This window comes from Rhamphochromis longiceps, linkage group LG5 (genome assembly GCF_057381845.1).
Source record: "Rhamphochromis longiceps isolate RC_006_pf linkage group LG5, R_longiceps_female_GT1.1, whole genome shotgun sequence".
Lineage (NCBI taxonomy): Eukaryota > Metazoa > Chordata > Actinopteri > Cichliformes > Cichlidae > Rhamphochromis > Rhamphochromis longiceps.
The window spans coordinates 16,804,498-16,831,987 of NC_140561.1; the positions used below are offsets into that span (position 1 = coordinate 16,804,498).

Consider the following 27,490-nt stretch of genomic DNA (forward strand, 5'->3'; position numbering starts at 1 on the left):
TCCACCTGCATCGCTGCTAACTTATCACCCAGGAGGGTCGGCCTGATGGTGTTGAAAGCACTGGAAAAGTCAAAAAACATGACCCTCACAGTGCTCGCCGGCTGGTCCAGATGGGTGTAGACACGATTGAGCAGGTAGATGATGGCGTCCTCAGTTCCGAGACGAGGCTGATAAGCGAACTGAAGGGGATCCAGGTGTGGTCTTACTATGGGTCGCAGCTGGTCCAGGATGAGCCTTTCCAGGGTCTTCATGATGTGGGAGGTCAATGCCACGGGCCTGTAATCCTGGGGGCCACTGGGACGTGGCGTCTTTGGTACAGGGACGAGGCATGATGTCTTCCACATCACCGGGACCCTCTGCAGACTCAGACTCAGCATAAACAGTTTATGAAAGACTCCACACAGCTGGGGGGCACAGGTCTTGAGGACAAGGGGACTCACTCCGTCTGGTCCAGCAGACTTGCCTGAGTGAAGTCTCCTCATTTGCATCTCAACCTGGTATTGAGTGAAGGTGATGGGTGGGGGAGGGGTGTCAGGAATCTCACAGGAGGCATTCCTGACATCATTCCTAGCATCATGCCACCAATAAATGACTTCTGACAAACAAGTACCATAGAAATTTTTTTTTAACTTAGAGCAGAAACAACAAAGAAAGAGTCGATGTACAAAGAAAAGTCTCTAAACAATGGTTGGCATAATGCACACAGAAGTTTAAGCTTATTTTTAGCAGATGAGCAAAATCTAATAACAGATTAAAATCTGTAGCTGACTTTTAAACTGACTGCAAGCATCTCTCCTCGTTTTTCTGTCAGGTGGATATTGATACAGTCTGGAATGAACATCACACATCAGCAGCCTCCCGCATTGCTGCAGGATGTGTCACAGACCTGGCACTGAAGGTGGCACAAAGAGAGCTGAAGGTGTGTCTTTATAACCAAATACCTCGATGCCATGGGCTTTGTCAAGAATTTCAAAACTGCAGTCTATCACCATAATGTGCTGCAAACCTTGGCAAAGCACCCACTATTGGTTATAACAACATAAAGACGTGAACCTTTTTCACGTGTGGAGATCTGGCGTTATAAAAGCAGCAAAGTGTTGAAGGTTTTTCTGCCCTTTTTTACAGAATGGCTTTGCAGTTGTGAGGCCCCCTGGACACCATGCAACCCATTCCTCCCCTCTGTAAGTACAGCAGTGTACACGCACACACCACACACACACACACGGACACATACCAGGAGCCAGCAGGCCTGCAAAGTGTTTCAAAGGATTTATTGCAAACCAGCTATACTTCTGAGCAAGAGAGAGAGACAGAGTGCCCGGCTCTCTCTACCTTAATGTATGTGTGTCTGAGTCTGTGCTGTGTGTTACCTGCTCGACGCCCGAGGCAAACTTCCTCCTCCACTCAGTTTCTTTTAAGCTTTCAAGGCACAAAGCAAAGCACCTCAGAAGAGCAGTGTACATGTGCGTGCACAGTAAATGTGGGTCTTTGTGTGGATGTGCATACTTGCGTGCATGAATTTGTGTCAGTCTTTGATTAGAGGCATTAGCCAAGTAACCACATTCAGCTGGGACTCTATGCGTGTGTGTCTGTATCTGTGTGTGTGCTCAGCATTGCTTGTCACTGGTTATTTATGGGATGATAATGACTTTTCTTGATGAGCAAAGTTTAGACAGCTTATAATATATACCGTTCACAGAGACAGTCACACTTTACGACCCATGCTGACACTGCCACTTCCAACATTCCTCCATTGTTTTTCCTACATCAACACTTTTTTTTTGCATACCTTTATAGCGGATAGTGAGTGTTTAGGGATCGGCTGCACCGAGTTGTGAGTTCATTCCTCTAAAATGATCTCACACGTCCTGCCTGCTGCTCTCGCTGCACTATCATTTGGAATGAGGAGTGGGTTGTTTTTTGTTTTTTTTTTTGATAACCTTGGTTGTCTATTTGTCAGAGAATTTGTGGGTTCTGCATTTCTCAAGAGTGTGAGATTTTCTACTCAGCATAACGTTTTTTGTTTGTCAGCAGACGAAACAGCTCGAACTGAAACGTCCTCATTTCTCAAATATTTGCTGTAAACATTAACGTGGCAGGATCATCCCTCTGTGACTTTCAAGCTGGAGTCAGCGCTGTGACTGTCGCAGCCTGGACTAAATAGCCACCATATGATAACTGGAGCCTTTCCTTAGAGGTTCCTAAGGTCCATATGGTGGTTCTGTGATATTAATTTAGTGAAGATGTCGTGATAAAGACATGTGGCTGCCACTCTTCCTGTCTGTTTGTCCACAGGGGCTTCTGTTTCTTCAACTCTGTGGCCATCGCTGCCAAGCAGCTCCAGCAGAAACTCAGCGTCAGCAAGATCCTCATTGTGGACTGGGTGAGGACCCACCGCATGACCAGCATCACTGGTCTCCACATGGACAGGAATAAACACACAAAAACACAGATGCAAAGGCACACAAATGTGTTGTAGGTACAAACAAGGTCCCAGATGCAGTAGCACTGCTATTTATCATTTAATTGAATTAGACACTGTTATCTCTGGTAGCCATGTGTGAGCTGAACGCTCTCACACCAGGGTTGAGGTCTTCACTCAAAAAATGTAAAATATTAGACTTTGTCTTAAAGACCAATCTTTTGCATAACACAACAGTTATATATCTTGTCATATAACTGCCAGTTATTTGACAATATAGCTATACCATAACAATGTATGTCCACAAATCCCTTTATTAATAAGAGACATAGGAGGATGTGGACCTGATCGCCGCACATCTCCATCTCCAAGTTATACACTACTTCTGTCCGGTACTCCATAAAAAGACATGAAAGTCTACATTTAATAATTTTTTTATTCCACCCATTATACAGTTCACATCTGCAGATATTGATCCACTATCACATGGTCACCTCTGTTCAGCATGTGTGTATAAGATCTTGCATGCGCTCTGTCATTGTTAGTTACTGCATCAGCACTGACTAATACCTGATTTATTAAATACAATTAAAATGCGTCTCCTGTTGACAGGGAAAAGCATGAATGCTTTACAGATTTTTCTTCCTGCGTTAGGGGTCATATGTTTAACACATGCTTTTGACTTAAAAAAAAATACACTGCTCAATATAAAACATACAAATTGTTTTGAATTTGCCAAGGTTAAAATTCTGTGTGAAATAACAGCGCGAGTCCTTGGCAGCTTCATAACTAATCATATAATCACTCTCCAGGATGTACACCATGGCAACGGCACCCAGGAAGCCTTCTACAGCGACCCAAGTGTGCTGTACATCTCTCTACATCGCTATGACGATGGCAACTTTTTTCCTGGTAGTGGACACCCCAGCGAGGTAAGTACAAAACACTCCTCCACAGCCATGCTGTGCTTTTCTGCTTTTGCTTATAATCCTGGTATCAGTTTTCTGATTGATGACAGTGAACACATTAGCCTAACAAGACCACAGGTTCTTCTTTTTGATTGTGGACATTCATGTGGCTATTTCTCATTACTGACTTGGCTGCCTGAGACAGTTTATAACAATATAATCAAAGACATCGTGAAGACAGATATGCTGGCACAGAAATGTTTGGTAATTATGTGATTCCTTTAGGATATTAGGGATCTCAAACGCTTATGTTTAACATTTACTTGCTAAAACAGGAAGAATTATTGGCCATTCAGTCAAGGAATTATCTGCATAATATAAACTTCCAACTGCAAAATCAGTTTGGTTGTGACTGACTTTTCACGATTGCAGTCTGCACTATAGATCTGTTCTCCAGCAGTGTATGGATGTGAGAGTCAAATATATGACCAGTCAGAGTCAATTACATCACAATTACATTACATTACATTACTAATACAACTGGATTCATGACGCTATAATTTGAGCAACGAAGGTTACGGTTCACTTTTGTTAACTGTCAGTCCGGCATCGTCATGACAACCTATTACGGATAGCCCAGATGTCTTTTGAATTCACCATGTGCTCATCTCATTGTGTTTGTGAGTGGTTTACGTCGAATTTCGAATGTATTTAAGCAACTTCAGGTCTTTGGATGTTGAAGCTTCCCAGCAGGATGTGCACGGTTTTGCATGCCTATGTTTGCATACAGGATATTGAGATGCCTATGAATTCTGCCTGTGGTCTTACCAGAAACCAAGTGTGATGACAGCCCTCAGGCAGATGTACTGACCCGAACCCACGCTGGCATTCATCGCCCGCTCAGTCACTCGCATTCCCTCATATATTCGCCCATCTCCCCCAACAACAATGCGGATAAAATAGTCAGTGTTTTCTCATAAAATCCCACGAGGAGGGGACGCGGCATAAAATGCTTTTTTGGCTTGGATGTGGCTTTGCCTTAAGTGGCCTCTCAACCTCTGGTGAACAGTGCGGTAAACCTCTGGAGTCTCGCTGTCCCCCGTGTAGGTATATAACGCACCATGGGGTAGGGGGTGTGATGTCATAGGCATAACAGAGAGTGCCGAGTACCTCACAGAAACCAGCACAGGCCTAATCCAGTCCAGCAATTCTTGAAACATGAAAGAGAGAAAGAGGACAGAGGGGAGTGCAAGAAACTTGGAGCTATAGAAGGAGTTGCGTGTGTGCGTGTGTGTCCACGAGCACGTGCGAGCGTGCATGCGGGTACATTACCAGTTGGCAGAGGACAGGAGGCCTCATGTGTTTTTCGTTTGCCCTGTGAACATCCCGTCCACTGAGAGAAGAATGGAGACAGACGCTCTGCGATGCTCATCAGCATTCTTTTCTCTTTCAAGCATCCTCTCACACCCATGCACACACACACACGTACGCACACACAAAGAAAATTACCACACATCTTTGCCAAGTGCGTGTCAATCAACCGCCTCAATCTCTCTTCAAACTGACACATTGACTGATGGTGAAAGGCCTAGAGAGCAGCTAAATGGCTGCTAGCAGGACTACAAAGAGAGAGGCAGGAATCCTTAAACCTTCTTTCGAAAGACCCGGGACTCACTTCACTTTCTGCCCCAAAATATTTGAGGTCAAACTGACAGGAGATCCACTCGACTTTGTGTACTCTGCTTGGCAATTTCAAGTACACGCCAAGTCCAATACAGCTTGAAAAAAATCACTCAAATATTTACAACATGTAAAATGAGCAGTATAGCGCAGTATGTCATGTCTTTTCATTTGACATGTCATACACATGAAACTCTCTAAACATCCATATAAAAAAGCACATTATGCAGTCATTTCAATCACATAGCTTTTCAGTACATAAAACAGTATGCAACATGCGGTATGTGACTCTTATTTGTAGTTGTTTTTTTGTCTTTTTTTATATAACATGCAACAGTTGCCAAATGAAAAGTACTTCCCAGTATAGCTGTAAGCCTAAATCTTGGGAACCGTTAACGGGTGTAACTCTGTTGTGGCTCCGGGTGATTTATAAGGCCATTTGACAAATTGTATCAAAATCAAAATGGAGGGACAGGGGTGTTGAATTAACAGCCATCCGTCTTTCATTTAGGAATCATAATCACTCCCTCGTGCTGCCTTAAAGAGATGCAGCCACTTCGCCTCGGTTGCTGCAATGCAAAAGTTTTGCAACAGCGGTGCTGATTTTGTGAACATTTGACACAAATCTGTCAACGTCACACAGTTTCTCAACTTTCGCTGGGACTCATTAACTTTCTCGACATTGACGGACACTCTTTCTCTCTGACACACGCACCCCCCTCTCTCTCCCCCTCTGTGTTTGTCTTCATCCAGGTGGGTGCAGGTCCAGGTGAGGGCTTCAATGTCAATGTAGGATGGACCGGAGGACTAAACCCTCCAATGGGCGATGCTGAATACCTGGCTGCGTTCAGGTAAAGAAGTTCCTATAATACTGTAGTAATGAAGCATTTAAAGGTCTATACTGGTGTTTGAGATACTTGCCAAAATAAAATGAAGGTAGCATAGACCTCAAAACTTGAGATAGGTGTTCACCCCCCGAGAACATTATATTTACGTTTGACTTCTCTTACGGTTAGTGTCACACATTGTGTTGCCAGCAGTGTTTCTCGCTTGTTGCGCTCTCATTCTGGCTTAAAGCTCAGCAAGCAGCACGTAATTGCTTGCCGAATATTCAGTTTTGAATCCAAGGTACACTTATCTCCTCCTTCGTCATGTCAGTGCGCCTATCAACCTTCAGCAGTCAACACAACAGCTGTGCATGCAGCTCAGCTCGCTTATGAAAGCACTTTAGTCATTTAGCATCCTCCACACACATCTCTAATACGCAAGCTGATCACTCCCAGGTAAAGCACATTCTGTTCAAATCACAGTACCACGAATACGCATGTTGACTATGAGCCAGCTGCTACCCAGTGTCAGTACACTTTGTATGGGAAGGGCTAAACAATAATGATTTTTTTATATAACATGTGTAATTACACATTATCGATATCATTTTTGAACTAATTCCAGAGGCCTACGTAGGCGTGTTACCCAGACACACCTTTGGTCTTGCAGCACTTTTCGTTTCATTCAAGCTATTTTTCTTGAATGAATATGCTTTGATTCTGCTCCACACTCTCAAACACACGTAATGAACTCAGAATGTTTCTGTCAGCAACACTGGCTCGCCACCAGATGATTAAGCTCTCTACATGGTGCTGCATGCACCAGACACAGTGGGTGGGCCCCTCGTCAACGGAAAGATGCTAATGAGCTAACCCATTCTGGTAAAATCCATACAGCCAATAGGCATCCTCAGAAACACTAAGTCCAGTGTTTACTGGAGCCCTGGATACTAATTAAGAAACAACTGGTCCTTTCCTGAGCAGCCGTCTGGTTTTGGTATTTTTTATCCAGTTTGGGGAAATGGCAAGCTTTTTCATGTGTAAAACTTCCTTAGTAAACCGCAGTAGAGTACTGTACTGTATTGTGTGTTACACATAAAAGCTAATATCAAATCATAGCTCTGTAGCGCAGCAGTGTCGTGGTGGTCCGTGGCAGTTGGAGGCACATACCGTGTAGCCGTGTCCGGGGCAACCTTTATCATATGTCACCACAGAGAGACCAGAATTCCTCAGTTATAATTGGTTGAAACAAAGAACAACTTATATTAAGTTTGAATCATTTTTCTGTGAACTTTGCCACCATTCTGTGAATTAACCAGTGCGAATAAATGCGTAGCATGCTTTACAGACAAAATTTAATGCATCATGAATTTGTGTTTATGCAATTAAGTCTACCTAACCTCGTGCCAGCTCTGTAATTCAATTTGATTTAGATGACAGGGTGTTCCAGACTCTCTGTGTTTCTGCTCGGGATGGAACAGAAAACTAGCCAGAGTGCGGTTACTGATGATGTGTGTCTCTGTTTTTGGGTGTGTATCGAAGGAATATTGTGGTCGGGAGTGGTGGTGGGACTCTAGTACAATCAAGAGAGAGCTCAGCTGCTTTGAGATTAAGCTTCATGATGCATTTCGTATTTGTGTGGAGGATTACTAAGACGGTCAGAATTTAAGCTCGGCCGAATCACCAGTAGCACACCATGAATCAAACTTGCAGTTTCAAAGGAAGAGCATGCATATGCAGGTATTGCAATGTGTACATAGTGTGTATGTGCATGTAAATACATTTCCTGTGTATTTCCAAGTGGCTACTGACCAATGATGAACTGTGGAGGAGAGGAGAATAGAGCAGAAGAGAGGAGAAGAAGTGGGGGGTACATTGTTAGGGAATCCAAAGGCGGCGTAATTAGGCCCAATGGATCCCAGATGGCTGGCTGTCAGTGACGTGAGAAGAGGGACGAGCTCCTAATAGGAACCAGACGCACACAAACGTCTTTGAACTGCCGCTGAGAGGGGGTGGGGTTGGGGGGTGGTGGGGGAGAGTGAGAAAGAATCAAACGCGGCATGGGCCGTGTGCTCTTGCTAAAAAACTGGCAGCTAGAGACAAGAGGAAGTAAGAAGGAGAGCAAAGAAGCAAGAAAGCTGGGCTCCCATGAGTGGAGTTTACAGTCTGTGGACACCTCAGCCTATTTATGTCAAGGGTCTCCCTTTACCTGTTTGTAACATGCAGAGAAAAACTTTTAATTGTGTCCCACTTGTAGACCCATATCTATATAGATAGATAGATAGCCAAGTAAGGTATGCAGAGCACTCGTTCTTCTTTTTTAACGGCTTCACATTTAAACAGTTGCACACATTCACACCTGGGAGGTGCCCCACCTTCCACGGTTGGCTGCTTACCAAGAGTGGATCAAGAACAGAGATGAAGCACTTGGAGCACTGCCTTTGATAATTTCTCTTTTCATGATTTTCAAATAGGGGAGCTATTTGCAATCACTTACAATTAAGTAAGTGTTTGCAGTTAACAGTCCAGATAAAAGTTGTGAAGTATATGAATGCTCTTTGTGAAATCAGTCACTTCAACTCTTTTTTTTTTGTTCAAACTCTCTTCATTACAATAATTAATCTGTTACAGCCTGCTCTGATGTTAATTTGATCACACATTATGTTCTACTCACCCCACCCCTCAGTTCTCATTTTCTCTCAAATCATGAACACCTGTTGAAAAAAAAATTACTTCTTAAATGTGCTGTCTAATTTCTGCCTGGCCACACTGCTTGATGAATAGAACACAACACGCAGTGTTTGCTTTACGCCATTGCGTTTCCTTTTGTGGTCCTCAGAGCTGTGGTGATGCCCATCGCTCACGAGTTTTCCCCTGATGTCGTCCTCGTGTCAGCTGGCTTTGATGCTGTCGAAGGACATCCATCATCGCTCGGAGGATACAAGGTTACAGCCAAGTGTAAGGTTCACCCAGCCTCTCATTCAGCACACTTCCTGATCAACGTGCTCTTATGAGCCTTATGAGTTATAATAAATATTTGCATGTCCTGCATTTGTTAGATTTCTTATTATTACAGTTACAAAGGTTGGCTATCCTTCACAGACTGTTGTCAAACAGATAAACACTCTTATGCTGTGCAGACTTAGTGCTGATGTCAGATATTATCACTGATGTGTAACGCAGTTTTCAGAGTGCAGCTTTGTAGAGAAGTTAAAGTTTGTTTGTAGAACCTGTTTCTTTATATGAGCCAGTCTTTATGTTTAACTAAAACTCATCACCATAATAGACTGTATATAAAAATGCACATAGGCACTGTGATGTCATTCTTTGGTTTGTTAAGCCCCAATTTGAAGATTTTAGTATTATGGACAGTTCTTTTTTGAGTAGTTTCTCAAGCCAGATCATCTGCTCTGTTAGCAAGCTAAACCTGTAAATAGCCGCTATCCGGTGCTAATATGTGAATCAATTATTAGTAAACTAACTATAACTTGGACCCAGACATCTTGGGATCTTCTTCAGTTGTTAAAAAGTTGTTAAAATAGTTAAAATGCTCCACATGTAACCACTGTCTACATGTGCAGTCCAGTTAGTGGAGGTGAAGCAGGCAGCTGTTACAGTAGCTGCATCAGTGTACCTGCCACATCTCCAATTATATTAATTTTACACTTCAAAAAATGTAGTTTAACCAGTCCTAAAACAATCTGTAAAACTTTCATATAGATGGAAATGAGCTGTATAGACCAAACCCGTTTTTGTAGCAGGCTGTATACTCATATATATTTATTTCTGCTGCAATTATTTTAATATGAGAGTCTATGGAGATTGACTCGTTTTGCAGGCAGCCTCAAGTGGACATTAGTGGAACTGCAGTTTTCAGTGCTTCAGCATAGGCTTCATTTTTTAGGCTTCAGACCTTTGCAAAATAAGAAATGATGTCACCAGTCAACATGATGTTGTGAAATTATTCTCAGTAATTTGTCAGAGTCCGGTGTGCAAAGTGTGGCTAACTTTCCACAGCACTGATATAATCCCATACAATCAATTTCTGGCTTAACCTTTGTGTATTCGGTTTTGTGCATGCTTTGTTCTCCACCAGGTTTTGGCTTCCTGACCCGTCAAATGATGTCACTGGCCGGCGGTAAGGTGGTCATGGCTCTGGAGGGTGGGCATGACCTCAAAGCTATCTGCGATGCCTCCGAAGCCTGTGTGAGCGCCTTGCTGGGCATGGAGGTTGGATGTGTTTTTGCGCATACAGAACATGTGTCTTTTCACAGATACCTACAGCATGTTTCCCTCTCTAACCTCTGACCACATGTGCCACAGGTGGAGCCTCTGTCCCAGTCGGTGTTGGACCAGAAGCCCTGTGAAAATGCGGTGCTTTCTCTGCAGAAAGTCATCCAGATTCATGGTGAGAATACAACATGCAGCATCAAAAACCATCACCAACATGACACTGAGCAGTCTTGTGAAACTTGTGGAAAATATTGATCTAAAAAAATAATCTTCGTTTCATTAGTTTGAAAGATTTTGTTGCTGTTTTTTTTAACTTCATTCTCCACTGTTTGCCTCAGTTGTCTTTAGTATCTTACTCTCTAAGGTTGGCCATAAGCTATTTGAGTCATAAACACCTTTAAACTGTCAAAAGAAATAGTAAATCAAAAACAAATGTCCATCATTATCTTGTGGAAGTGGAAGAGATGGCTAGCAGTCACTGGATGTGCTCACTTCCAGAATTGTTTCTCAAGAAAGTTGCTGTAATGGGAAAGTTAGTAATGGTCCTTGGGCTGAAATATGTGCTTTTATTTGAAAATGAGATCAAAGAAAGGGCTTGCTTGCAAAATTAATAATTATACCACTATGTTCACTTCCTTATACATGAAAGGATTTCAAGTCAAGTCAGATTGTTTTAATATTGGCCCAAAAATCACACCGTGCGGCTACAGCATCCTCTCTCCGCGGATAAAAAGAAACACTTCAAGATGAGCAACAGAGGAGGAAGAGTGAAATTACATCAACGCTACTAATTCTAATGACTGTAGAGCAATTTAGCATTTTTATTTGAAAGGAATTTCATCAAAATATTTTTCGGCTCCATTAAAAACGTTTTCGTCAAGCTAAAATAAAACATGTCTATTTTTTTCCATCACTAAGTCTTCTCACATCGCCCCTACTGTCCGACCACCTCTCCTCCTTTACACCCCTGTCTCCCCATCTCTCCCTCCAGCCGTCCCACACACAGACAGACAGACACACACACATACGCACACACACAGCCGCCCTGGCTCCAATTATCTTCAAACACTTCTCTGGCACACGACCTTCGCAACATCCCCTTCTGATTGCACACAAATGTTATCCCAACCAAATTAGATTAATTAAAAATATTTGAATAGCCACAAGAATGTTAAGCCCATAATTTAGGCCCGGGGTGAAATATATGTGAGTTGCATTCGCAGCCAGAACACACACGCTCAGAGATGAGCACATTTGCAAACTCAAATTTTTTTTCCTTTCGCTGTGTGACACGGGACTCGAGGCCCTGAGAGAACAGATTGAATTTGAGTTTACATTCGTGAAATTATCAACATGGATATTTAGACCACGGGCTGTTTATGTCACAGTCATTGCTTATATTCAGATCAAACGGCTACAACTAGCGGATCAAACACCGTGCAGTGCTCTTTAATAATGGAGACGCCTTCCCTCAAGGAACAGTTCAGGATGAAAACAGCTCTGAAATACCAATGAATGCGGCCATTAATCTTTTCTCTCTCCTGTTTTCCTCCCTCCTCTCCATCTTTTTTCCATTCTTCGCTTCCCGCAGGTGAGTACTGGCAGAGTTTGAAGGATTCGGCCTCCACAGTGGATATGTCCTACTTGCAGGCGCAGAGACGAAGACTGAGACGAGACTCGGACAGCGAGGCTGTCAGCGCCATCGCCTCTCTGTCGATGGGGTCTCTTGCATCTGACAGGTAGGGGCAGCTCTGTGTTTCATATCTTCTGCTTTAGCACTGCCATAATGTTGTACTTTATGCACGTTTAACCCTTATCTTTCTCTTTGTCATCAAGGAAACCGTCTGAGAAATGATGGAGAAAAGGTGATTCTCCCTGAAGAAAGACTCAAGCCTCTACACACTCCACACACACGCACACAAACACGCAAAGCAGCGCTTTGGATCGTCACTGGAAGCAGATGTCACTTCACAAAAACTCCACCTGTATTACTACTGGCTGAATTCTGACCCATCTGATCCAAACACACACACACACATCGACGACCGGCAATCATCTGGGCCGCGTTCTCACTCTCATCCCTCGCTGCAATGAGAGCTAAAGCTAAAAGAGACACCCAGGTGCAGATTAATGAAGGGTTTTGCAACAACGTGATGTAGCATATACACCTTGAGAGAAAAACACATCTCTGCACATTTGCAGACTGAATTAAAATGACTCCAGCACAACTCTGAGCAAGAGCCCCAAGACTGTTAGAAGGAAGGGTCAAAGGTCGCCTCAGCTTATCGAAGCCACTCAGTTTGAGAAGCAGGAGTCGTCCCCAAAAGTACGTGCGAGTGATGGAGCGCAGACGTATCCCTCGGCCGCGATGTCATTCGTCTGCGTGCGACCGCGATCGAGCGGGTTTTTCTGATCATCCTGCACTGCACGTTTGTTCTCATCATCAGTTCATCTGACCGGAGGAACACTTTTTTTGGGGGGGGATGACATTGTTTTTTAAGAATCATGAGTGAAGCTACAATGAGGTCTGACATACATATTTTTTTTCAGCGTTTTCATCATTTCTTTCTTGGCGTACCCAGGGCGAGCGCGTGTAGCAAGACCTCGGATTGCTGCAGTTATTTGTATTGCTCCTCTGAAGTGCATCTTAAATATGTAGATATGCTGTAGTTAGTGGTGGTAGCATTAGTCACAATGAAGAGCTGATACCTCCAGTCGCTGTGGTATTGATATTCGGGGGAAGGGGGGATAATAAGCCTGTCAGATAAGACAGAATCACCCATGATGCCTCAATGCAGTGTAACCACTCAGTAATGATTGTACAAGTGACAATGCACATCAGTTTTTAACATTTTGGATGAGACTCGCATCCAAACACTCACTCACACAAAGTGCACTTATCTCGCCCTCGGAAACGAGGGTCAGAGCGACTCGGGTCTCAAAATCTGAACTTTGATGTTTCTACCTGTGGATGAGCATTCCTGCTGTATTTGTTACATGTTTTTTTTCTATTATTATTATTTTTTTTATTTTTTTTAATCTGATCTGTCTTCTGTTCATCCCCTACGTAGCGCCAGTCTATTTACTGTCATCCTCGGAGATGTTACGCTCCCCGGACCAAACAATGGCATGATAGTGGTTTAGTTAGGATGAAGCAATACTGAGATAGTTAAATATCCACACAGTGCAATTGGACACAGGTTAAGTACAACCAAAGCTTATGAGAACAATGTGTTGTCCCTGGACTGGCATGGCCTGAAGAACTTCAAAGACTTTGAAGACTTTGCGAATGTTTCTTTTCTCAATCCAAACAGTCAAAAAGCACCAAAAAAAAAACGCAGGACATTTATATACGCAAATCAATTCGACATGACTCCTATTTATATATTCAGATTCTGTGTCTTTGAAGTGCTCTTTGCATGGCTAACATGATTGTGATGGTGCTAATACAGTATGTCTGATTGTTTGTTTTTTATTTTTAGTTTGTTTGTATTTTACGTTGCACTCTGTATGTAACTCACGGCCTTTCCGACATTTGTTGATGTTACGAAAATGTGAAAAACGAAAGACATCCTGTAGGACATCCTGATGGAGGAGCGTAGCTTTCAGTCGTTGTTTGTTTTTTAAGAACGTTCACGACAGCGACCTGATATATCACGTGTCTTAATCAGTGTAAATGATCTATTTTTTTATTTGAGCCCAAATAATGAACCCTGTGCATACTCGGAGACCAAATTATCAGTCGAAGGATTGTTCTGACCAACCTGTGTAAAGGTAGCCTTAACAAACTGGAATTTTTACTTTAGGTCAAGTCCAGTTTACTTTATAACTGACTGTCTTGATTTTTTTTCTGTACAGTGTACATAGCGACATTGGTTTTGTTGTCTTACTTTTGCCTTTTTCTACTATTTTCACCCAAAAAAACCTAATAAAGGTAAATTATGTACATTTTAAGAAAGATCAGTTGTTTCTTTTTTCCTATTTTACTTTTTTTTTCTCTTTGTTTGGTCATTTTCTTTTCCCAGCATTCTCCATTCTCCTTCAAAAATACAATATTGTACTTATGTACAGCCATGAGGAAAAAAATTTATTTCCACAGGATATCACACAAGAGAGATGATCATAAGCAAATTCAAAGCAGTACAAAAGCAACACTTTTAAACCACATGGTTACAAATGAATCTGCTGTGGCTCAAATCACTTTGTCGCCACTTTGGCACATTTTATACGAAAATTTCCGCTGTTTTATTTTTGCGTTTTTTTCAATGAAAATAAGCTTGCAAAGATATTTTAAAGCTGCTGTAATTAAAACAAACAAAGAAAAAAACTACTTAAATGAGATTTTCTTGCAATACAAAATGCAGCTTTCTACTAGAAAAGAGTAAAATGAAAAACAGAGGGGGCTGAACTGGGATCAGTGGTGGTATCAAGACTTTTTCCTTTTTTTTTCCCTTAAAGGCGAGAGCAAAGGATAAGCAGAGTTTAAAGTAATACAGTGTGCGTATACCGATTCACATACACTCTAAAACCCACAAAATACACAGAAAGCGATCCAGTTATTACAAAGTCGAAGATCAGCGCCAAATTCCTCGTGCTCTTCCTCTTCCCTCAAGACGGGGTCTTCAGAGCCAGAGCGATTAGCTTATTAGCATTTTAGCTGTAAACATTCATTGGCTGTGACCGCCCTCTAACCATCACTGTGCCATTATCATTAGTCATCTTAATGTCTGTCTGGCAGTGAGTCATCCACTGTGAAGACTTGGGTGGATCTCGCCGTGGTGGTTATCGCCGTGTAACCGAAGGCACTCGAACCAGCAGCCATTTTGTTTCATTGTCACCGCAGGCCAGCTGTTCGTTGATCTTTGTTTATTTTTTATTTTTTTAAAAAGTTCATTTCAGTTTCATCGTTCAAAGTGTTCAGCTCTTCGTCGGGCCGTCGAGGGATCTTCACCAGAGTTTCGGGAACACTCGGTGAAGGCCGGGCGACGGCACGGAGGCCAGACTTGTCCAGAGAAAGAGAAAGTTTTCTTTTCCTTTTTTTTTTTGTTTTGTTTTTTTGTTTTTTAAAGTGGAGATATTTGTCAAGGCAGGAACCAATTTCTTCGAGTGTAGTGAAGTTTCCATTTGTCAGTTTTCTGCAGGGAGAAGAAACATAAAAGGCAAGTTAGCATTATGGGCATTTTATAGCATTTCACACAAATTAAAGACCGGGTGAATGTGTTGAGGATACAACATGTGAGCGCAGACAAGCAAAAACGGAAAAATCCCCACAACTCTTCAGCTTCTCCTTTTAACAGGCAAACATTTCATCTGGATCATTTTCAGCTTTCCCTAATTATAGCGTGCCCTTCCGCGATACCATGAGAAGTCTTGCGAGCGGAAGCCGGATGTATGTGTGTGTTAGGGCTAGGGTCACATGACTTTGATCGTACCCCGAAAGCATGCCGCGTGCATATTCCCATCCAAAAGGTGCTTTGTTTTTCAAGTCACAGAGCGTGGGGCCACCTCTTTTGTGCTGGAAAGCCATTAAACACCCTGCCTCACATTTTCATGCCCGGTCAGTATTTAAATGCACACTTTTTTTGTATTTGATTAATTTATGTTCGCTAATTACGTCTCTGGAAAATAGTTTTTATTGGTACACCTGCACTGGATTCAAGCCAACTTTATTTGTTAAAGAAAGCACATGTAAAGGTTTTCGTGTGGGGGTCGGTCCTTATTAATGTTTTTAAATGACTGAACGATTTCTGTTTCGTTATATTGTGTAAGCGTGCAGATTCTGATACACTCTGGGCTTGTGTTATGTGGTTCTTTGCTGCCTACGTGTCAAACCAGAAGACCTTCCTCTATCCCTGCAGCTGTCTGACCAGCACACGTTCGAATGCACGCTCGAGCGCATATGCGTGGAGCAGTCAAATGTACACACACGCACACACACACACAATCCTCCCACCTGCACTCAGCTCTTAGTTTGGATCTCTAAAAATAAAGATGACTCTCAGAAGCCACGACTTCTGGATGAGGCTTTTAAAAACGCAGATGAGCCGCAGAGGACTTTACATCTGGTCCCAGATCAGCCAACAGCGAAAGCCAGATATTTAATATGTGCAGAAGAGCGTCCAACAGCTGGTCAGTCCAAATTGTAAAACACCACACACACATACGCACACACACATATGTGCACAGATGCAGCAGAGCCAGGGGTTCCGGCACAGGAAAGCAGTGACAGGCATTGTGATTATAGTATAAACAGAGGGGAGAGTCTTGTTTGTTCCAACTCAGACTGAACAATCGCTTCATTCTGAACATCTCACGCTGAGCCAGACACCCACACATCTTCAAAATCGTGCTCATGAAAATGCACAAAAATGTCTGCGCCGATTCGTGTTCGTGTGTACATGCTGCGGGCTTCCAAATAAAATATAAAATGTTCTTTTACACCAAAAGCAGTGAATTTTATAAACTTTTTGTTTTTTTATTTCTTTGCTTTTTTTTTTTGCTTTTGTTGCAATATACTCATCAATTGAACAAATAAATAAATAAACAACTATGTGATTTCTTTGAAAAAATCTGAGGTAGGAAAAAAAGCAGGAACACTATGCAGTCCTCTAGAATATTTTAAAGCCTTAAATGTACGTGTATGGAATTTTGAATTTCTGAATAATGTATGAATTACATATGTACTATCTGTTTATGTATTAACTGTCCGTCTGCTCTCCAACTCTATAAACCATTTTTGTACACTGGTCATTCTTAAAGAAGAGGCACTGATGTTGTTCAACATCTTTAAATAAAGGATGTAACAATTATTCACTGATATCTGATACCACACCATAAACAGCCTTAAACAAGGGAACATTACAAGCACGTCATGTGATGTCAGTTGTTTGGGTTATTTTGTCCAACACCAAGTAAAACAAGTACACATGGCCTCATCAACACACACACAGAGACTGTTTTAGGACCCGTGCACGCATACGTGCACGCTCCGCCTTTGAAGTGTCCTGACCCTTTCTAACCTCAGCTCTTTCCTAAAATTGCATGTTTTGGTCATGCAGGCGCAGGCCTTGAGTTTGCAGCACTTTCTGTGGCGGCCCCTGCAGAGCTGATGATAACAGGCAGAGCAGTCAAAGTGGTAGGTAATAACTACAACGATGCGTTCAAGGACAGTCGTGTCCACGAGCAGGGGCCTTGGCTTTCCGCTGATTGGAGCCCTCCCCAACCCCCCGCTCCACTCCATGATGTCTGGTGAGTTAGCTCAGAGTGGAACACCTGCGGTGTGCACATAGCAGCAGCTGCATGTGTGTGTCTGGACAGTGTAATATATATGTGTATAAGCACGGGTTGTATGAAGCCCATGTGCAGCAGTACCTGTAGTATCATTTGTGATTCGGGATGAATGCTGCATATGTTTGTAATCATTTAAAGGCCTGATCAGAGAACCGTGTCTGTGCCTGTTTGCAGTGTGTGTGTTCACCTTGACCTGCGATCTAGCTGTTAGAAAAGCATGTTGCACTGAAACCCAGATTAATCTCTGCTCGGCCTTTGCTCCTCACAATGTCTTCACCCGCCTATCTTTTTTTTTTAAATAAATCCTTTGATGTTGTCAAAGACCTTCATGGCCTTTTTTTTTTTTGGAAGAAATATAACTAAGTCTGACCAAACTGAAATCAGAAGATGGGAGAGATAAAAATCACTGAAACAACATCTGCAAATGTATTCCTGTTTACTTATATGCACATGTTTGCACACAAACACACACACACACACACACACTGCTGCACAGCTAATTAAAACTCACTACAACCACACAGACACAGCAAGCACACACAAACATGTGCTGACATACACAGCCCCGTGCGGCTGACCCTAACCCCGGTAGACACACCTTCCTAATACCTCACAACTGTTTCCAATCTAAAGGTTCCTGCTTGTCTGGGCCCCAGCGAGGCCTGATTGCACGATATAAGATCCTGAGGAGAGAGGGCAAGGCTGCAAGGGAGAGAGAGAGAGAAAGAGAGAGAGAGTGATGTGCCTCCACTCCCCCACCCACCCACCCACTCTCCCTTTCTCCCCCACCCCCTTGCTGTACCTGTGCAGGAATCTGGTGTCTGTTTAAAATGTTTTTTGGGGGGTTTTTTTGTCTTTTTTAAAAAAGCCCTGGAGACTGCAGAGGAAAACATTTGTCTTACATTCATCAGAGGAATGTCAAACACTGGAGTGTTGATGATGATGATAATGTGCTTTTAGCTGATTTTTGGTTTATAAAGCGAAGCAACCAGGATGCTCAAAGGACCTCTTTCTTTGAAATTAACGCTCTGCCCCTGATTGTGTTTTATTTAAGTCTGTGCACTAATCGTCCTCACCTTATCTGCTGGAAAGTGTTTTTATGGTAATTTTGAAAACGCATGGAGGGTGGTTAATGACAACTACACTGAAAAGAGAAAAAAATTATAAAGAGGTGGGCAGACATTTTTGTTTGTGACTGAATGTGTTAGAAGAAGAAAATAGAAAATAAATTTTTAACCAATTAAACTATTTTTAAATTTAGAATTTTTTTTCCTTTTATCTACTTTCCTTTTTGCATAACTTTACCTTTACATACGTTTGTACTTTACATTATTTTAAATTTATATTTTGTCTATTATTAAATTAATGTATTTTTTTTAAGAGTCCTACTCCAAAGTTTCTGATCCGTTTACACAAAACCAACGTGGGATTGAGTTGTATTTGAATTTCTTGTGTGTGTGACAAATATTTATACACAAAACAACAGATCATAACTGACAGTGTATTACTCTTTTTAAAATATGAATTAAAAATGAAACAAACAAAGAAAAAATACTAACTGGTAAGTTGTTTTGATGATTAGCTAATAAAAATTAAGTTAAGATTTGAGGTTTAAAGAAAACACATGCACACTGAAATCAAAGACTGATATCACAGTTACATGAAAAATAACACTGCAGCTTATTTTGTCAGACATTTTTAAAGCATGCTCTTGAATTCATTTTTCTATGTTTTGATAGAAATTACGATTTAAAACAAGTAAAGCAAAGTTTTCTTCGCTTTTGGTCCTACTGTATTTTTTCACATGACGGAAAATACGTTTTCTGTCGTGTTTTGACATACACACATTTTAGCTCTTCACATTTACACTGTAACATTTTGATTCATATATTAAAAGCTGTTTATTCAATTCCTGTCTTCCTGATTGCATTTACTATATGAAGCAAAAGTGTTAAATTCTCCGATAATAAAACTCCGAAAGAAGAGTTTTCGTCACCTTTGTGTGGCGTGCATCGCATTCTCAAAATTTAGATCATGTCCACATCATTTATTCCTTCTTTGATCAAATTAACAAACCATTTTTATTCATTTTGTTTTCATCGAGTTTGTGTTTTTCGATTGAAGAGAGCACACTTACACTGAAATCTTAGTCTAAATGTTGAGCCACAAACTGCCTGTACACATGTGTGTGTATACATACATGTTCGACACTATTCTCTGCACGAATGTGTGTGTGTGTGTGTGTGTGTGTGTGTGTGTGTGTGTGTGTGTGTGTGTGTGTGTGTGTGTGTGTGTGTGTGTGTGTGTGTGTGTGTGTGTGTGCATATTTCATCCATACCTGAAGGGCTGCAGTGGAGCGAATCATAGCCCTGGGAAAAAACTGTGGGACAGATAAGGGAGAAAGAGGTGGAAAGAGTGGAGGGGAACGGGGTTAGGTTTTGGAGATTTCAGTAACTTAAAGCGTGTTCAACTATGGAGGTGGAGTGAGACGAGAAAGGACTGCAGAGGTTTATGAGAAGGTTAAGATCAGACCATGAGGGGAGAAGGAGGCTTAAAGGTCAGGAAATGAGTGCAGACACGGACAGAGCTGGGGAGGGAGGGAAGATGTGGACACGAGAGGGTGTACAAGAGAAGTTCAGTGGGGTCCTAGTGGCTGGTAGACATGGCCCAGGCCCCCTCCATCCTCCAGACGGAGAAGGCGTAGCTGAGTCTTTCATGGGCCAGGTAGTTGCAGCTGGCCAGCTTGGCGTCCATCTCATCGCTCTGCAGCACCTGGTAGAGGAAGTCGATGTAGCGTGAGGCCAGCTTCAGGATCTGGATCTTGCTCAGCTTGTCCGAAGGTAGTGTGGGAATGATCTTGCGCAGAGAGGCAAAAGCGTCGTTCAGGGATTGAGTGCGCTGACGCTCCCGCACGTTGGCGATGACGCGCTGAGAGTGGAGCTCCTCGAAGGGCGCCTCGGGCCTGGGGCCCAAAGTCGTCGGGGCCAATGACACGACCGTTGAGGGGCTTTTCTTCATCCTCTTTGGCCCAGACGGTAGCAGGCTGCTGGAGCTGCCTGTGCTGCTCTCCTCTGCCTGACTGAGGCTGTCCTTTTTGGGATAAGGGGAGCGTTTTCGATTTCCTGGTTGAAGGGTCTTTTTTGATCCTCTCTCCAGCTCTTCCTCGCTGGCCCCCAGTCCTCCTTCAGGGGAGTTGGTGCAGGACACCTCTTCTCTCATTCTCCTGTCCACTAATAACCTTCCAGCCACCAACACAAAAACTGGATTTCGTGCGGTTCTTTATCGCTTGAGCTTACAGCTTCAAAAAAGAAAACAAAAAAAACCCTCAGCTTGACAAGCTTGTGTAAGTCACGACTGCTGAAGCTCCATCGGATTGGACGCCTTGTCGTCCTGTTTCCTGGTTACCTTGTTAAAATTCTCACTTTCACATTCCCCTCTCAACCTGCCAGACAGAACAACAACAAACCATCTGACAGGCAGGTCCACCTCCACCTCTTTTATACCCAAACGCCAACCCGGAGCCTGCGGGCAGCTCTTATTGGCTCAAATGTTTTCCAGAGGGTGTGGCCGGGTATGAAACAGGCAGGAAAGCAGGAAGTGTGCATTTGCTGGGCGGGTGATAGAGAAAAGGGGGTAAGTGGTTCGCTTAGCCAATAAGAAGTGCTGTGTCTAATGTTGCAGAGATGTCTGAGGCTTTATGGGTTCCAGATTTGGGCTGGACTGTTAGAGCGCCTGCATCCTCGTGTCTACACAAACCTTGCATCTCTGACAGTCACCACGTGTAAGCTTTAACGTTTTAATACTTTTATGATTATAGTGGCGCTTTAAGCTTAACTCTTTATTTCCCTTTAAAACTCAAACATGAGAGAGTTCACCTAAGCATGTGTCGGTCATGTTCTTTATTATCCTGACAATGAGACGCTCGCTAAAAAAACAAATGGATTAGAGAACCGCAGAGAATTTATCGGTATAATAATGTACTTTATGATGTGGAATTTATGTTTATAAATCATGCCCATTGCCATGACAGGCCAAAAGGTACAGCGGTATTTTTCAGAAAGATGTTTTTTGTCAGCCAGCGAGTTAAAATCTGCATACCAGCCTCTGCAAACTTCCTTTTCCCTCCAAATGTGACACATCGATGGAAAAGTTCTAAACAAATAAGCGCAGCTTATTAATATCGCTGCCGACATCAGTTGTCAGGTTGGGAAGGGAGGACTGCCAGGACCCTAAATAACCCCCTGACCTGAGTGGCCCAGCGACCTCAGTCTGCAGAGGTGAGGGAGCACCTAATTGTGCCATCCATGGCTTCGGGGCAGGGATCGACACATGTTCCTCCACAGCGCGAACCCATCTGGGTCTGCAGCCACTTAAAATGCATTTTCCACACGTTGGCAGTCGTGACACAGCAGGTAGGCCCTGCGTGAGAAAATGACAACAGGTTGTACACTGTGTGCAACCTACAATTTGGACACATCACTAAATCTTGCGCAAATCTACCTCTGAATCTCTGTCAGTTTCCCAACAACAGCCAAAACCATTTATACCTTCATGCGTCATGACTGGAGTGACTCATCTGTGGATCACTGCTGAGAAGTCTTGCGGGGAGTTTTCTGCCGCTCTGAGCTGTAGAAATGTTGTACTTTTTGATGACAGCATGCTCAGCGACAGCCTTTACATTTCAACACCTCCATCTCCATAAAGCTGGTTACATCTTTGATGTTTCTGAAGCTTCAGAAACTTTGCGTAAAGACACTCAGAAACTGGTATTATTTACAAACACTGGTTTTATGGATCGTAACTAAAACCTCGTATCAGTTTCTATATGCTGCCCGACAGCCTCAAGCCAACAATTTGGATGTGATTGGCGCGGTATTTGAAGGATCGAATGCGAAGAGAGTGGTTCAGAAGATTTTTGATGAGCCCCATGATTGCACTGGTTTACATTTCATTCACAGAGAGCGGAAAGTAGCTCAATCCCAGTTGGGTTCAATCAACTTGGAAGAGAGAGAGAGAAACAGAGAGAAAAACAAAAAAAACCCTCATCTGGTCATCAAAGCAAAAGGCTGTGGACAGAAACGGGGAATTATATGAGGTTGCATTTACATAAGCGGCCAAGTCAACTTAAGGATTAACTGGTATTAAAACTGAGGCCTGCTGGGACCTCTGGTGGAGCCAAAGGAAGGACAGGAAAGTCATCGTTGCTCAGGCTAATCTCGGAAGCTGCTGCTTACCTTTAGCGAAGCCGTGGCTCTGTGCCACCATCATGGAAAAAATGAGCAAACATAAGCGGGTAGGCCTACAAGAATGTCGTGGCGCATAGAAGAGGCGGAAAAAAGAAGGAGAGAATGGGAGAAGAATGAGAAAAGGGGGGAAAAGAAAAAGGAGAAGAAAGGAGAGGGACAAGGGGGGAAAAAAGTGAGGCTGTCCAAACAGAACCAGATGCAGGAGTGTGGAGGCTCGTTTGATCTCGATCCTCATAGGCTGATTGATGTTGCACATTTCATTTCCTTGTCAAAGTCCTGACATAATGTTTCACTAAACACTCAGACCTGCTCTCATCTTTGTTCTGTTTCCACAGGGGTCATAATTAAGCTTTTTTTAGAGCTGAAAATAGATCATACACATATCAATATATCAACATACACTATATAGGCTTACATACACAGACACACACACACACACACACCGGGGGGTTTGGATATCCAAAAAGCCAGTATGTTGTCTGTTTCTGTCTCTCCACCAGATGGTTTTAGCCTGACTGAAATACTGCACTGAAGAGTAGCCACGCTTACACTTTGAAGTTCAGGGGGAAATATCTTTATGTCCGTAATGCAGTCAATTCAATTACCATCATGTGACTCCGCGGTGACAAACTCAGCTGGTAGGAGCGCAGCGGCGTGACCGATCGTAAGTGATGTGTTTGGAAATCCATACTGGCCTAACAAAAGGAGCCAATCATTGAATTCCTCCTCACCTTCACCCCTGAGAATTTCCTCACCCTCCTGCCCGCAGTTACTGAAGTTTGCACACAGCACACTACAACCATACCCATCCTTCAAGAGCTCCATCCCTCCCCAGGAGCTTATAGTGACACAAAGGCAGACATCTGGGACCCATTTCCCCTCCGTGGAGAAGCCCTTCCTGTGGGGTATCCACTTAGAGGGGTTCGGGAGGAGTAGGCTGGGGGGTGTGCGGTGGGGTGAAGGTGCATGGTAGGTGGGGGATGGTGGTGGTGGTGATGGTGGTGGGAGCCTGAAGACTACTAATGAGGAGGAGAGGTGTGGATGATCTAAACACAGAGTCAAACCTCCTGCCTTTCCTGGTTCGGGACCTTTTCGATTAAAGAAAGGCTTCGAAATGTATTCATTCATTTTATTTATTTGTTTATTTGCAGAGTTACACATAGTTTAGCATAAAGACTGGAAACAGCTCATAAAATCCACCCGCCAACATCTCAAAAGCACAACAGGTTATTCAGCACTAAAAATACCTGCACAAGACCTAGCACATTAAAAAAAAAAGACACTCCACTGCTTTAATGACGTTTTTATTTTATTTTGTTTTACAGAGACAACACGCAGTTAGTGGTAATTACATCAGAGTTTGCTCACTGCAAAATGGGCAACCATTTCCCCTGGGCAGGTAGACAAAAAAAATTTTAAAAAAGGAGAAGAAGAAGAAGAAGCAGGAAAAAACAACAACAACAGCCCATAGAAGTCTTATTATAATTATAATAAGATATATCTTTGTTTCTCATAGTTTCCTGCCTCTTTGGTGTCTGTTCACCCAAATGTGATATTTATGATACAGACTCTTCTCATCTGTTTCCAGAAATCCAAACGAGAATATTTCTCCCGGGCTTTCATCTCTGATTTGAAATGACCAAATCCATCCGCCAGCACTGACAAGCCCTTAAAAACACTGATTTTCCACATACAACTTTTGTTCATGCTTCATAATGCAGAAATAAATAAAAAAATAAAATAAAAACTTCTCACAACTGGTGAAATTCATTTGCTGTTGAAGTCTTACAATCGATGGTCCAGATATGCTCCTGAACAGACCTCGAGGTGAGCTTGATTGACACACTTTTTCTAGGTGTGTGTTTACCCCCGCTGCGCACAAGCATCTATTATTCTTGTTTAGCTGTGCCTTCTTCGTATTAGATTGTAATTTATCATAATATTTAGCACTCGGGCTTCCTTCAAATGTCCCTGCTTTCATGTGTAATTTAGCCAATATCCTGCTCTGGCTCTGATTACAGTGTTTAAGTGCTGGGGTCCATCCGTGGCACATTACAAACAGTCCCAGCGGAGCTCACAGCTGAGCTGGGGATAACACACACTGGGTTGGTGCAGGCGGAGCAGCAGGTTAGGCTGGAAAAAAAGAGTCATGGGACTCATTCTGGCACTTTCAGAGAAGAAGAAGCAGTGCATGATGGCTACAAGACAGAAGAAGGGGTGGGAATGTGTAGTGACATTATCACACATCCAGCTCCGTCGGTTGTTCCAATGAAGCAATGTGTGCAAGGTGGAGGGAACTAAACTGATTAAATATGAGAGCTTGCTGAAAATAAATGGGCCTGCTTGTTTTGTTTAGTTTTTTAGTAATGACTGATACGTGGCAGATAAGTTTGTGAACCACTGAATTAAAGGTGTGTTATGTGAAAGTGGTATTTCTCTTTCTTGATTAAGTGTGTTGATTTATTTCAGACACAAAAAGACATGCGTTAAACATGCAGGTATAAACAAGTGGTAGGTGTGCATATGTGTTGCTTCACTGTTACATCATATCATCTCCATATGTGCGAGCAGCACGTCCTGTGATCTCCCTGTGAATCAGAAAATGAATTGCAAGGGCAACACATTGCAAGTACATTTAGATTTGAACTTTATTGGCAGTAAACACAAATAAGGATTTTTGGATTTCTATCAAAGCTGCCTCTGTAGTCAACATGACCCCCCGTCCCCCAAATGTTTTTTAATTTAAACTTAGTGCTGACTCTAGGCAGAAAGACGCTGATGTGATCAAGCTTTATATATAGAAAACCATCACATGAGAGTCATTTTCACTGCTGAGTCAGCCACACAACTTCACCATGTTAGGTTCACTTTTCTTGTAAGTAAGCCTGACAGTGAGTCAGCAGATCAGCGCTGACCATGTGGCCACTTCACTTGGAAAATCCTGTTTCAGTGTGAACTTCTTAAATGAGCTTATCAAGCCGCAAGTATTGTCTGGGCGGAAGAGACTCTTTCTACAGCACTTTTTCAACTGAATGTGAAACAGAAACACAATAATGACCTTTTACCATATGTGAAATGTAGTGTACATTCAACACCAAGCCAAAAGCTTGTGGCGTTAAGTCTACAATGTCTGAATACCTTGATATGAGATGAGAAGGCAATCAAACACCTTTCTGGCTTTCTATGGTCCTTTTTAGACCAAAAAACCCCCCAAACAAAACATACACATATACCATGAATCAGTTTGAGCGATAGTTCTTCAGATAAAGATCCCTGTCAGGTCAAGTGTCTAAAAACTCACTCTTCAAATGCTAGTTCCTGGAAGCAGTGTGAACCTGGAAAATCCAGGATTAGACACTATCACGCATCCAGCTCTGTCGGGCGTTCCAGTGAAGCACTGTCTGCAAGGTGGAGGGAAATGTTGCATTTCTGAAGCAGAGCTATTGCATTAGAAACATCAACAGAGCCAGCTTCAAAGGGGTCTGCCTTCACATTGAATCAGGCCCCACTTCCATTAGATTAGATGGCCTTACCAAAGTTACATTGCGTTAACGTTTCTTTATGGTTTCTCAAATCCCTCGCTCTGGTTTTGGTTCCCCCTGTGAAGCCACTTCAAACAGCCTCTGCCATGGCATATCCCTTTGTGCTCTAAAACAGCAAATATGTGTCTCTCTAAAATGTTTCAGATGCAAGCTCGCAGTGGTCCCAGAGGCGGAGAGAGCATCGCACACACAAACACATCAGAGGAGCAATGAACAATAGATGAGTGTAAAGGTAAGCCATCTAGCGTGCTGTCAACAGCCGATTCAATTGACTGATGAGTGATGGTCGGTGCAGATGAAGACAGACAGATGAGGAGGAAAAAGGTCAAAAATAGAAAGAGAAAAGCGGAAAAACAGGGAGAAATCCTGCATCAGTAAATCAGTGTGTTAAAAGGAAGGGATTGGACGGAGGGGGGGGGCTGCAAAAGGTCTAGAAACATATGTTTCAGTTTGTAAATAAAACAGTAAATTGCTATGGATATTGCTTAAATATCTGTGGGCTTTGTACCATGCTTTGCGGAAGTTCCTCGGAAATCATTCTGGGACTGCCTTCTTAAAATGCCAAAGCGACTTCTTAATGTCAAAGCGGCCATCTGGTTCTCGACCAATTCAAGATGTTTTCTTTTCATTTCGTTTTTTTTTTCTTCCTGATGCTTCTTTTTTTAGATCAAATACTTCATTTTTGTATGATTAATTCCGCTTTTCGTCAATCGCAGTGGAAAAGCCAGCAAACCCGTAAATCCCCGTTCACCTTCTATCTGGCACTCTAAAGTAAAAGTACTTTTACTTCATTCAAGAAATTGAACACTACAATACCAGTACAGTATACATCTTCAACACTTTTACAGTTGTACTGCTTCTTCTATTATGTTAAAGGCCAAGCCTAGGCAACTAATTTTCCCAAGGAGCCACATGAGAAACTGGGACTGTTGTCCCAAGGGCCACGTCAATAAGCTTACTGGTGCTACCCTCCATAACAGTCCCACCAATAAGCCTATTGGTGTGGCGAATAAGCTTGTTGGTAGGACTATTGTGGATGGCCACAAAAAAAAAGATTATTGGTGGGACTGTTGTGGACAACAGTCCCAGTTTCTCATTTGGCCCATTGGGAAAAAAAATTTTGCCCACCCTGTTTTGTTTTGTTTTGTTTCCTTTCCTACAGTCACCTGGCTGTTTATATTTTACATACATTGCAAATGTCAAGGTATGTAAAGGTCCAGGAGGTATCAAAATGTGAAATTCCAGCAATATATTTAAACACTCATTCTGCCCCCTAACAATTTTAATACCAGGGTTCTCAAGGTGCAGTCCATGGAGGCAGTCGCAGCCCTTGATAACATTT

At 42.6% G+C, this 27,490-nt stretch overlaps 2 protein-coding genes across 3 annotated transcripts in view; one reads left to right on the top strand and one right to left on the bottom strand.

Annotated features, from left to right (window-relative positions):
- The window catches only part of LOC146669521 (histone deacetylase 7-like), a 43,493-nt gene extending 29,485 nt beyond the window's left edge, over positions 1–14,008 (top strand). For both annotated transcript variants that reach the window (XM_085406158.1, XM_085406159.1), the window contains exons 16-25: positions 812–919; positions 1,126–1,181; positions 2,296–2,383; positions 3,235–3,354; positions 5,764–5,861; positions 8,677–8,795; positions 9,934–10,067; positions 10,161–10,245; positions 11,662–11,809; positions 11,907–14,008. In XM_085406158.1, the coding sequence (XP_085262284.1) occupies positions 812–919; positions 1,126–1,181; positions 2,296–2,383; positions 3,235–3,354; positions 5,764–5,861; positions 8,677–8,795; positions 9,934–10,067; positions 10,161–10,245; positions 11,662–11,809; positions 11,907–11,925 (975 nt within the window). In that variant the 3' untranslated portion in view covers positions 11,926–14,008. The remainder of the gene's footprint in view (positions 1–811; positions 920–1,125; positions 1,182–2,295; positions 2,384–3,234; positions 3,355–5,763; positions 5,862–8,676; positions 8,796–9,933; positions 10,068–10,160; positions 10,246–11,661; positions 11,810–11,906) is intronic.
- Positions 14,009–14,931: 923 nt separating this feature from the next.
- On the bottom strand, positions 14,932–20,854 carry LOC146669522 (twist-related protein 2-like). The gene is made up of 2 exons (XM_085406161.1): positions 19,699–20,854; positions 14,932–15,205 (listed from the first exon to the last, which is right to left on the bottom strand). The coding sequence occupies exon 1, from the start codon at positions 20,577–20,579 to the stop codon at positions 20,007–20,009; it is 573 nt and encodes a 190-aa protein (XP_085262287.1). The 5' UTR covers positions 20,580–20,854; the 3' UTR covers positions 14,932–15,205; positions 19,699–20,006.
- Between the last annotated feature and the right edge of the window lie 6,636 nt (positions 20,855–27,490).

Excerpts from the sequence above, each read along its gene's own strand:
- LOC146669522 (XM_085406161.1), bottom strand. The coding sequence starts at position 20,579 with ATGAGAGAAGAGGTGTCCTGCACCAACTCCCCTGAAGGAGGACTGGGG.